Source organism: Microchirus variegatus (assembly GCF_963457635.1).
Source record: "Microchirus variegatus genome assembly, chromosome: 12".
Taxonomy (NCBI): Eukaryota; Metazoa; Chordata; class Actinopteri; order Pleuronectiformes; family Soleidae; genus Microchirus; species Microchirus variegatus.
Genome location: NC_139813.1, coordinates 15,664,287 through 15,677,310, shown reverse-complemented (window position 1 = coordinate 15,677,310; position 13,024 = coordinate 15,664,287). Strand labels below are relative to the sequence as shown.

At 38.8% G+C, this 13,024-nt stretch overlaps 1 protein-coding gene and 1 long non-coding RNA gene across 2 annotated transcripts in view; both read left to right on the top strand.

Annotated features, from left to right (window-relative positions):
- LOC310934922 overlaps positions 1 to 13,024 on the top strand; it is a 38,560-nt gene that overhangs the window by 10,588 nt on the left and 14,948 nt on the right. The gene's annotated exons all lie outside the window — the stretch shown is intronic.
- Positions 7,345 to 11,427, top strand: tbpl1 (TBP-like 1). The gene is made up of 7 exons (XM_083898284.1): positions 7,345 to 7,428; positions 7,820 to 8,066; positions 8,180 to 8,262; positions 8,733 to 8,796; positions 9,177 to 9,280; positions 10,552 to 10,646; positions 11,102 to 11,427. The coding sequence occupies exons 2-7, from the start codon at positions 7,932 to 7,934 to the stop codon at positions 11,212 to 11,214; spliced, it is 594 nt and encodes a 197-aa protein (XP_083754410.1). The 5' UTR covers positions 7,345 to 7,428; positions 7,820 to 7,931; the 3' UTR covers positions 11,215 to 11,427.

Genomic DNA, 13,024 nt, shown 5'->3' with positions numbered 1-13,024 from the left:
GTCCAAAAGAGTGTCTGATGAAATGGAATAAACTGTTGTGGTTATCTTCCCTGGCTGCTGCGGTGGAGCACGGCCAAAGAGAACGAGACAGACGACTACGCGCTCGCAGAACAACACATTAACGAGACACACACACACACTAGGAATCATTCGCACACACACACACACACACAAATCTGCCCCTCCATGGCATCGCCCAGGTCTGTATTTATCCCTAACCATAACAGAGTGGGTGGATAATGGCTGATGGGACAGTCGTAAAAATAACCTGGCACTGGTCTGTTTGGATTAACCTCCTCTCCTCACCCCTTCTCCATCATGTTTTATTGCTTCTTTTTCTTCTCCTATCTATCTATCTATCTATCTATCTATCTATCTATCTATCTATCTATCTATCTATCTATCTATCTATCTATCTATCTATCTATCTATCTATCTATCTATCTATCTATCTATCTATCTATCTATCTATCTATCTATCTATCTATCTATCTATCTATCTATCTATCTATCTATCTAAGCTTGTTGGCAAATTAGCCGTCTATCTAAGCTAGTTGGCGATTTATCTATTGCATCTAAGCTAGTTAGCAAACTATCTATCTATTTAAGCTTGTTGGCGAATTAGCTATCTGTCTGTCTGTCTGTCTGTCTGTCTGTCTGTCTGTCTGTCTGTCTGTCTGTCTATCTATCTATCTATCTATCTATCTATCTATCTATCTATCTATCTATCTATGTAGCTGCTAGCTAGCAGGCTATTTAGCTAGCTATTTTGTCCATAAAGTTCCAATGATAACACATTCTTTTTGAATGTGTTTTGTATTTATTTTGGAAGTGCATCATCATCATCAGTCTTATCAGCAAGAATGCAAGATAACTTTTTCTTTTTATTATTATTATTATTATCCCTCCAAACTAACCTCTTTGTTTGGGTATCGGATGTCAAAGATCTAAAAACCAAAATCGGAAAGGAAAAACTATACATGCATGTATCATCATCATCATCATCGTCGCAAGCACTTCCGGTACTGAGGGTTTGACCTCACAGACGTGCAGTGAGTCAAATACTCAGCTTCCTCTGAACTAATTGTTGGTTTTGTTTGTTTTTTTGCAGGAACTTACGAATGCCTGTGCTCTCTAACTATACTTAATACTTGATACCAAGTTCATAACCTCATTTCCAAATCATCTAATTTGCTATACTGAAGGCGATAGTGACGTAAAAACCCTTTGCGTTACCCAGGAGTCTTAGGATGTCCCTGACTGACGGTTCGTGTTCAGTTTAAACCGGAAACAATTACGTTGAAACCCAATAACACGAGAGGACATCGTGGTCCCTGTAAAAAAAACGCTGATCCTCACGTCTGATGAGAGCGGGGCAGGCCAATATTTTATATCTCTGCAAAGAACAGAGAACGCAATATATCTGACACAGCTTTATTGGCTTATCGTCTTTAATGACTTCCTGTAGCAAAGCTGCAGAGGAGGAGACAGAGGGAGTCTAACTTGTTGAGAATGACAGTGAGATCTGTGTCTTTCCTTTGACTCTGTGTCGGAGTCTCTTTGAATGTTTTATGATCTTTACCTTATTGCCCGCAGCTGCTCCTCACACCAAACAGGACGATTCCTCGTTGGCTTCTCTCTGTCGACCACTTTCACCGTCGTTGGGAGAGAGAGACTGTAAACGCCTCTTCAGCATTATAAGTATATGACCTTGTCTGTGTGTTGCTCAGTGTATCTCCCTCTCTCTGAGAATGGCTGAGATGGGGTTACTAATGAGCGAATGTTCAGATGATGAAGCCGTTTTCCAAGAATCTTTTTCTCCCAAACGCCTTGGCCTTTGGATGACTCCCCAAGGAGACCATTAATTTAGATATCAGTGTGTGTGTGTGTATGTGTGTGTGCAAGAGAGAGAGTGCATTACATGTACGAGAACATGTCTTATGTGTGTAAACTTTTTGTTGGTTTGCTTCGTCACACATATTCATAAACGTAACACGACATTAAAAAAACAACCATAAGCCCAACTAAAAGACAACCCCCCCCCCCCCCCTCTTATCATATGTCCCCCTCCATCCTGTCATCATTCTACACCTTCACCCCAACTCGCTCCCCAAACGCCACCCCAAAACATCCTTCTGTGTCAACACTTCCCACCCCCACTTCAAACCACAGTCAGGCCTTTAAACGTTGAGGGGGGGTGGGGGGGGTCTCCTCATGCCCATGCTCATTACATGGCGTACAGGAAAATAATCCCTCCTATATTACTGTAACATAAACAGTGCACAGATGCATTTCACCCCTCCCCAACACACTCTTTATCCAGGTGTGTAATTGAAGTGAGGTCCGATGATCTTGCTTGAACGTGTGTGTGTGTGTGTGTGTGTGTGTGTGTTTTCCTCGCTGGTCGTTATGGGCGCCCTTTATTTATGGTCGCCTCCGTGCTCTTAGATTTTTTCTTTTTTTGAAGTGCTCTGTCTTTTTAGTGGGGAGAGGAAGAATCCACTCCACGGGGCTTGACAGCAACTTTTTCTCTATCCAAACACTGTCTGTCTGAGGTGCTGACAAAGTGGCCAGTGGGCCCCCGTTTCTATGGTGAAAATTAATTGTTTTTTCCACATTTGCGAAAGAGGATAATAGTGTTTTCCCTCAAATATACAGTACGCATGTACACTTTATTTATCACGTGTCCATCCCAGATGAATCTGTCCAATGCAGGGTCAAAGAAGTTTCATGTTTAACGAATGTTAAAGACTATTGCTGATGTTTAATATATATTATATTGATAATAAATGGTATTTACTGCTAATTAAGGCCCATGTTCAATAGCAGGGGATTCCTCTGCTGACTCGAGCTGCACCCGATGACGCTTATGGAAGCATTTTCACTTCCAGAACTCGTCTAAACACGGAGAACTCATTTGTGCAGGTGTGTTAATGTTAGTCCAGCAAAGATGAGTGTTGGAGTGATTGTCTAGAGCCATGACTGCATGGAAAGAGAGAGAGGAGCTCACCTCTCAGAGACCCTGATGAGCTGCTATAGAGACAAAGATGTCTGTTATCAAAGTGACTCATTTAAACAAGAGACATTGATTTATCAGTCGTTTTCTGTTGCGTCACATGATACTTGCTGAACACGCCATACGCCATAGAGATTTTAAAGTGTATCTTTACCTCTGTATAAATTAGGGTGAGTGTGTGTACATGCACATGTAGGCATGTGTGGTATAGCCGTGCCCCCTGAAGCCTGGCTGACTGGTCCCAGTAAGAATGGAGCTGATATAAACAGGCTCGGCCGTTCCCACGTCTCTGTTTACACTGGGAGACCCCAGAGCAGCACTCGCAGAGCACTGGATTCCCTCTGCACGGCAAACTCACACACGATCCGTCTACGTCTCATCCAGAAACACTTGAAGATAACCGAACATGCATCCAGCACATGGATACGCATACGTTTATAATCTTGTTCCTATACGTCTCACTTTTATCTTAATAAGTGTCTTTTACTTTTGTTATTTCCACCGTGGTCACCGAGTCCCGCACCTGACCTCCACTTTTTTTTTTTTTTCCTCACTGCCGCTGAAGAGTTCCCACAAAGCTCGCAAACAAGAGTTGACCTCACTTTTTTTTTTTTTACAACGCTGCCGCAAAGACTCTCAAAAGCTTTCACTTTGCTCTCCGAGTCCTTTTGAAATAAGCCTGTGATGGACGCCCAACATAAACAGAACACTGGGGTCCTGACAAACACACCCACGTTTTACAGGCAACAGTGAGGTCACCTCAGCAGCGCGGGCTCTGCTAAAAGATGCATCTGCAGACGTTTCCCGGTTTTAAGAGACATGGTCAGTGTTTTTGGAAACAGTGGTGACTTTAAGAGTTCTTCTGTCGAAAGAACATCAGATCATGCAGACATTCAGAGGAAAACAGTTAGAATGTATGGATATGTGGCCTCACTTTTGCTTCATTAGGTAATATTGTTCCACCACTATAGCAAAACAGCTCACTTTATTAATCATTTCTGTGTCATGGGTCCAGTATAAATACAAAACATTGAATATTAAAGTTCAAACAATTCAAATACAAGCTGTCTACACACACACACGCACAGACACACACACATATTCCCAGAAGTCACGCTATCTTTGACACACACACAGTTACAGTGATGGACTTTCTATTTACTCTTAGACATATCTGCATCTATTATGCCACAAGTGCTCACATCTGTGTGTTTACATGCCTCGTCTTATGACCTAATTCAATTAAGAGCATTGTTCCCCTGGGAAGCAGCTTCCCCCAGTGACAAGCAGCCCAACAAACTGTAAACACACTCCTGCATACGCCGCCGCTGCTGCTGCTGCATCGGCCATCGATGCTTGTGGTCTGACTTTTCTAACCTGCTCTAAATCTAAACCTTTATAGTAAACACGTTGGGACATCCGAACAAGGCTCTTGTGCAGGATGGATGTGAATTACAAGGCTATATTTCACCAGGAAGAGAAGCCCGGGAGGATTAAAAGAGAGGAGGGAAGAGACAATTTGGTAACCAGGGAGGAAGAACAATAACAACAGGGCTGAATCATAAAGAAGTTATTTTTCTTGTTTTGCTTGGGCGCGGGCCAGGCATGAGATGTGTTTGTAGTCGTCCCAGCAGAGAAGTTGGTTTACAGCAACACAATGCGCACATTTTTTTTTTATAAGCAAGAAATAAGTCACTGATGTTTAAGTGCAGATTCACACACACACACATTCAAAGCTCTGTTTAGTTTAAGCAACTTTATCTCATAAAGATCGCATGTCACTCTTATCATTTCCATGCCGTGTTGTGCAAAAAAAAAACACACAGAAAGTAGAGCGAGTTAGATCATCCCAAAAGCATGACAAACAAACTGAAAAGCTCAAGAAGACGCGGTCAAGTCTCCCTTCGGTTCAAAATGTGACAGTTTTCATTCAATAGATTCATTCATGAGACGCATCGCTGACGGCTGTGGATTCTCTCATTGATAACACAAACATTCTAAGCCACCTACAAACTTTACTCCTTCTCCTCTTTTGTAGCCAGTCCAGATCCCCCCCCCCCCCCCAGAGGAGCATTTACTGACCAGATGTGCACATATTCTTTGGAGATGTTACTAATCCACGCAGCTTAAAAGTCAATGCAGCATAAACAATGAACAAAAATGTTACATGTTGTTGTCTGGAAATGATGTTAATATAAGCCTGTTAAGTGTAACATTGGCAGACAAAGACGACTGCGAGGACAAATGTGTGGAAACACGCGCTTCAATGAACAACTTAACCCTTGCTAGATTTATATTGTTTAATGTCTCAAAGTGTATCCATAACAACTTAAGTGATAACATTAAGTTAGCTGCACTTTTGCATGACATGGAGGATGTTTTTCGTATGTGAAATAATCAAGTCAAAATCTCCACAATTTTCCCACAAAGTAAGTTGATGCAAGATATTAACCTTTATACCTGGAGGAGTATTCAGCCATGACACTAACAGCATTAATTATATTTGTCAAGTTTGATTTCCTGTTACATCAAGTCAAGTGAAGTCAACTGTGTTTCTAGAGCACATTTAAAAACAACTAGGGTTGACCAAAGTGCTTTACGAAGTAAAAAGGCATAAAATAAGGAGTAAAAAAAACATAAAAATAAAACAGTGCCATAGTAAAATTATAATAAAATTGTACAAATCTAGATAGAAGTATCTTCTTATCCTGGAGCAAAGGCCAAGCAGAAGAGGTTGGTCTTTAATTACAATATCGTTCCATAGTTTGGAGGCATCTTCAGAAAAGGCTCAGTCACCCCGGTGTTTGTTTTTTGTTTTTTTTGACATTTAAAAGCAACATGTTATTAGATTAGATTTCACTTGGAGCAATAAAAGAAAAACGTATATGACCAAAACTATGAATAGGATATTAAACAAAGCATATTCTAAAATAGTAATGATGGTTTTCTATTTATTTTATTATTGCCTCAGACTTTTATAGAATTTTACTTATGCTTATATTCAACTGTCAACACTGTGACATATCGGAGTGAATACAGTAAAAAGCTGTGATAAAAATGTAATTGAAAAGGTTTGTTTATATATATATATATATATATATACACACACAGGATTAAACAGTAAACTTGTCAATATCAGTAAATATAATACAGGTAGATGGGACTTCTGTGGGCAGTAAATATCAAAGGGAATAAACAATAATATCAAAGGGACACAATAAAAGTTGATCTAAAAGACATATTAGATCGATTAAGTCTTTAATCATCATCATTATTATTATTTGTATATTTATTTATCGTATTTTTATTTTTTTAAAGTATGTTAAATAGCAGAATTCCTAAAAAAAAGAAAAACATTTTGATCCACACTCCGCACCAGGCGGTGGCGGTAATGCACCCAACCGCCATAAAACCTCAAAGAACAAGATCAAAGCTCGGTTTGTTTTGGGAGCTGGAACGGAAGTGGTCTATCTGCTAGTCAACTGTATGTGAATGAAGGGGTTTGCCTGCTATATATTTTCTTAACCGTTAACCGGGTCGTGTATGTGTTGGCAGTCACAACGTAAAGAGGTAGGTGAACCTGTAAAGCAAACATTTTGGACAGACACGTTTAACTGAATCGAGAAAACAACGACCGACGGTGCAAGTACCGCGTCCGTGTAGCAATTTGACTGCTAGCCCGCTAAGCTAGCGTTGCCAACAACTTTTCATTCATTAGTGCGGGTGCACTTTTCTTTGTTGCTAACCACCGGAGTCTGCGTTATTATGCACATTGGCTGCGCAGAAGTGTTGTAGTCGTTAGTTTCTGTAGATGTTTTAGTCACAGCAAAACATAATTTCGTGCATTTATGTTGAAATTGTTTGTGATAAATTGTCGTTTTGAGAAGCTGAAGAGATTAGCCTGTGTTATTCCTCCCAAACATAATAGCATTGTAGCAACGACGCTGTGACGTCAAAACACAACACTACACATTAAAGCACGCTTTCGCTTGTTTATTAAGTAATGCACCATGCCATCACTAATATTTTATTTTTCAGAATGGTTTCTGTTAGTGTGTAAATGACACATGCTAGCTGAAGAAAGTGCAAAGACAATTACAGAAGACATTGATCATATTTGATGCTAACTACCCCACAACATCAATAGACTAGCTGACGTGAAAATACATGGACGGAATAATACATATGAATTATAAGAAATAATCAATGGCTGTTATCTGAAATGTTTTAAATAATTCTAATAATTTCTTCCATTAATCCTAGCATTCTCGTGTTTCTTTTTCATTTTGCAGATGTACCCCGAGTTCAGCAGCATGCTTCAACCAGTTAGTTAATAGCACTGTGACACATGAAAGGACCAAACAAAGTCTTTATATTCGGGTGTCAGTGTTTATCAAGAGAAACATTTACAGGTTGGTTTGTTAGTTTGTATCTATCTATCTATCTATCTATCTATCTATCTATCTATCTATCTATCTATCTATCTATCTATCTATCTATGTTATTGATTTATTTTTTGTTTACTTTCTGTTTATTATAAAACAGATTTGAAAAATGTTGTCATTGTAAAATTCTTTTTTGTAATTAATTATGAACAGTGCCATTTTTCAAGCCGCTCAAGGGTTTTGGACGGTGCCCTTTAAATGTTATCGGCAGAAAGAAAAAATAATGGAAATATATAATTATTTTTAATGTAATCTGAAAGGGAGGTATAGGACACATGAATACACTGCATTTCTTTTGTACACTGTGTGTGTAAAAAAAAGAGTTTAGTTTGTAATGCATAACGATTACTTCTTCCAGCAAATCTTGTCTCCCTGCCTGACCATCCATGAAATGGTGGTGTTGGTATTATTGTTGATGAACGTGTGAGGAGAAAACCCTGTGGTACTCTCGCTGCACCACACACTTCCTGATGGATTCCAGTAATGATGAGGCACTTGATATCATCATCACCAATGTGGTGGCAACCTTCAGGACTAGGTGTCACCTCAACCTCCGTACCATTGCATTAGAAGGAACCAATGTCATCTATAAGCCGGAAGTAGGGGTAAGGGACTTCAATGATGCAATAGAGAGAAAGTGTACATTAAGTATTTAGTGAATGACTGCATTGTCAAAGGGTTGTGCCTGTCAAAATCAGATCACTCCTTTTGATTTCAGAAAGTCCTGATGAAGCTTCGGAAACCCAAGATAACGGCATCAATTTGGTCCTCAGGGAAAATCATCTGCACCGGAGCAACAAGGTAGACGCAAGCAACACAAAGCTTTATTTCTCTGGCTTGAGAAAAGATGTCTGCTTTGGGCAGAAGCCGTGGACTGCTGTCTTGCCTCTTTGTTGTTGGTGTAGTAATTGCAACTTACCCGATTAAGGGAATAATGCAGGGGCATATTATCATTTGCATTACTTGTCATAGACACTGCTGATATATTAGAGCTAGTATTTACTGTGCATCAACTAAAATCAGCTACTACATATTAGCACAGTGATTGCTTTGGTTCTTTGAGCCTTGCACCAACATTTACTATAAGGGCTGCCACCTATTGTTTGTGTGGTATACATCTTGCATGCTGAGCTACAGTTTAGCCCCCTAACATGAAAATTGTTAATGGACTTCATTGTTGTCTTGTTCTGTCTGAACCATCAATAATGTGATATTAAAATGTGTTTCATAGACTCAGTTATGTTACACATTCCTGCTTTGTTTTTGTTCAGTGAGGACGATGCGAAAGTGGGTGCTCGTAGGTTAGCACGCTGTCTGCAAAAACTTGGCTTCAAGGTAAGAATGACGACACAGCTGGTGATTTATTAGCTTAAGGAAAAACAACAACAATGATATTTAACTAGATCTATGCTTTTCGGGTCCATTGTGAAGTCTTGTAAGGGCATAAAATGTTAAACCTCTTATGAGGTGTTTAAGGGATAACAGAAAGTTATTGCTTTGAAAAAAAAAGCCTCCATATCATAAATATTGATTTAATTCTGAAGATGTAATCATTTTATACAATCACAGTACATTTTTACAAGAGCAGTATTAGGCTAACCTTTAGAAAATATTGTCAACATTGAAGTTTGAAAACTGAAAATAAAACATAAGAGCTTCATTTTAATGTAAGATGTTAAAGAGTGTGTCTGTTCGTGTGTGCATCGTCTATTCAGGTGAGGTTTTCGGCTTTCAAAGTTGTGAATGTGCTGGCAGTGTGCTCCATGCCCTTCTCCATCCATCTCGTAGACTTCACCAAGAACAACCGACCCATCGCCAGGTAATACATTATAATGATTCTAGTGCTGTCGGTTAAATGTGTTATTAACCGCGTTAACGCATTAACCGAGCAAACATTGCAGATTTTTCACATGCTGTTGCAACAACTAGCAACTTTAGGAAAACTAAAACACCACACTGGACCTAGCTAGACCGGAAACAAAACATTGTTACGTTAGCCTAGTCACTTCGCTGATGCTGCTACTGAGCACTTAATGCAGGTAGCTAGAGAGTGGGCCATTGGAAACAAAGTGGTCTCACTGACCACGGAAAGTGCACCCAGCATGATTGCAAAATGCAGAAAAGTTGTGGGACATTTTGAGCACAGCCCAGCAAACCAAGCGGAGCTCAAGCAGCAACAAAGTCGCACATCATCCGAAGAAAGAGTCACTCGCACAGGAAGTGTCAACCAGATGGAATGGCACCCTGGAAATGATCAAGCGCGTTCAGCAGATTATGATATGATTCGCGATATCAGAGGGAATGGTCATTATTTCCATTATTTTCATTAATTTCATTGATTTCATTAATAATAATTAATCTAAAAAGATATTTTGACACACATTTTGGCCTGAACAAATATTGCATCTCCCGCGATTTGAAAATTGCAGTAAGCTGTGTTGCGATTTCGATGAAATTGCGATTAATTGTTCAGCCCTACACTACAGTATTGCCAATGTTGTTTTCAATAAGAAAAAAGTTTGCACAAAGCCAGCCGATCCACCTTTCTATGTTGATAAGAGCATTAAAATTAGTAAAAAATAATAATGGGACAAAAATAAATAAAGGGACATTTAGAATAAATAAAAATGTGTGTGTAAAAAGTTAACTATGACATTAATGCGATTAAACATTTTAATCGTTTGACAGCGCTAAATTATTCTGCTCCATACTTCAGTTCATTAGTAGTAGTAGCAGCACAATTAGCTTGTTTATTATGATTTAGTTTTGAGAGTCTCCTTATTATGTATCTTATGAAGCCATATGCATCACCATCATCTTGTCATCCATATTTGCTTGTGTAGAATGACCTCTAGTGGTGAGAGCACGCTTTAGCTTTCCAATGCACTGGATTCATGACAAGTCATGACAAATGCAATAGAACGTCCTGCAGTAAAAGTATTATTTAAATATTAAATAATTTACATGTTTTTAGTTGAACCGTGTTACTTGCCTCAGAACTATGGTTGTTTATTTGTCTCCACTGTATTTACACCTCTCTCACTCTACCCCCCCTCCCCCCCCCCCCCCTCTGTGCGTGTGATGTGTTAGTTATGAACCAGAGCTTCATCCTGCTGCCACGTACAGGATCAAACATTTAAAGGCAACAATACAAGTATTCTCCACTGGGAGTCTCACAGTTACAGGTATATATGCACACACACACACACACACTGGCCTAACAGATTGAGGTCAAATTGTTGCAAGGCACTTTTATAATCTGATTTTAGTAATCAGTAAATTCCTAAGGGAATGTCGTAATGTCATGAAGTGTAATATTCCCTCTTTGTGTGGCTAGAGTGTAGAGCTGAGTGATTTGTAATAAATATCTAATTGCGATCATCATTGACTAAAATTGTGGTTGCAATATGATTCATAATACGAGAGGGAATATTACTTTTTTGACAATAATTCTCATTTTCATTTGAATATATTTAAAATGATTACTGTGTGATATTTGTGCCGATCTCTGACAATATGTAGTTTTTCACACATTTTGTCTTTAAGATGCACCTCCTGCAATTTGAAAATTTAATCAGGCCCTATTGCGATTTTGATCAAATATCATTCATTGTTCATTGTTGTCTTTTTAATGCCATAGGACCAAATGTGCAGAATGTGGCCACAGCTGTGGAGCAAGTCTATCCGCTACTCTTCGAGTGTCGGAAACCCCTGAGGGAAAAACGAAGAGCTGAATTAAGGAGTAAAGAGTGAAGAAGCACCTTATCTTGTATTTATTTCCTTGATTTTTCTCACTACACGGCAACAGCTGCATATAGTTAATCTAACACAGCCATCTGGATCTTTGAAGACTCATCAACTCACCATCTTAAAAAAAACAAACAAACCCACCGGTGTTGTTGTGGACTGTGTGGCTTTTGTGATCTTTTTACTTTTTTGTTTTTTTTAGCAGTGCGAACATGCAAATGTCTTTATGCAAAAACTGTTCCTCTAAACAATATTTCAGAGGATGTGGAAGCATTTTGCTCTTGCTCATTATCTGCTGTGCTCAGTTTTGCATGGACAAAGAAAGACTAGCTCTGACAACCGAGCCATTCTCATGCTTAACAGTTTCGGTATGTTTACACTGCTTACTGTCGCTTTCAACAATGGAAACAGCAAGTCATCCAATATGCCACTTTATCGAGGAGTTTCCGTCCATAGCTTAGCTGTAGAGGCGTTAATACAAATGCAGGACATTTCCTGTATGACCGACATTTGCTTGAAGCATCAGAATAGACTGAATCTGGACTGTCCTTATCAGGATACATTCACATATATGCTCGCAATGTGCTTTCATCTTTTGATTTGAATTATTTTGCACATTTCCTGTCGTCTTTTAGCTGCCACTCCCTGTAAATTTGTTTCCGTTTCACAACCGTGGCATCGGATCAGGATCTACTTACCTTATGTCACTTCGTTTCTTATCATTTCCCCCAATAGTTTTCATCCCACACTAAACTTTCAGATATGAAGTGGTTTTAATGTACAGAGTAAGATTGGTGTCCTGTTTGTTGTCACGAAAGCTTTTAGAATATTTTATTTTAAAAAGGTGGTGAGTTCCTGGTTACTGATGGCAACAGTTGTTTTAATACTTGGAGGTATAAAATGCTTTTACGACACTGTGTAGACTTTCTCTGTCCAATCGATGCACTCAAAATTCAGGGTAGGTAAGGTATTGGCAGCGTGTGTATTCCTGAGGCGTCCGCTTATCTTTGTTGGTATTTAAAAGCAACATTTAACTACTATAAGTGTTCAGTGAAATCACGTCCGAGTAATGATGCTGAGCTTAACCACGATCTCTTCTCCTTACATGGTGGAAACTGCGATCCTTGTCATAACACGACTGCTTACACTTGTGCTGATTATCCATTGAGGTAACATATGTATGTATATGAAAACATGTCTGAAGTATGTGGGATGGAGACTTTTTGAACTTGTGTAAAATATGGATGTGTGCCACTTTTTTGTACTTTGTATAAATTAATAAAGATTAGTGATAAAACGGGTTAGTTTGGACTTGTATTGTTCCTTTTGATTACACTGAACAGCTTGAACACAATAACACAGTGGTTTTTAAAGATTTTCAAGGTGACAGACTTTTATAAATAACTTCTCTACATTCAAAGCACAATCATCTTTTTTTAAAAAAAGGAAATGAAATGGTAAAAAGGTAATTGTTGCAGTAAAACATTCAACTTGCTAATCAAGGTAAAACAAAGAAAAAACATTCATGCACCACAATGCTTGTCGATAAATTATTTACCCAACATTACTACAAGAACAGGTGGGATTAATATTTTTTTATAATATTATTTCACCATGATTTAATGTTTTTTTCCCCCAGTATTTAGCAGTCAGAGAGGAGGCAGTTGTGCTCATATGTGAGTATCTTGTGAATTATTTTGTGTAAAGCACTTCACTGCAGGAAATGTGCTATACATTGAAAACTGCCTTGACTTTGATGCTTTGATAAACGTGTCTTTTTTTCTTGATTAAAAAAAAAAAAAAAAAAACCAGACAA

Coding starts and splice junctions, on each gene's coding strand:
- tbpl1 (XM_083898284.1), top strand. CDS start 7,932: ATGGATTCCAGTAATGATGAGGCACTTGATATCATCATCACCAATGTG. Junction 8,263..8,732: donor ATCTGCACCGGAGCAACAAG/GTAGACGCAAGC, acceptor GTTTTTGTTCAG/TGAGGACGATGCGAAAGTGG. Junction 8,797..9,176: donor TGCAAAAACTTGGCTTCAAG/GTAAGAATGACG, acceptor TCGTCTATTCAG/GTGAGGTTTTCGGCTTTCAA.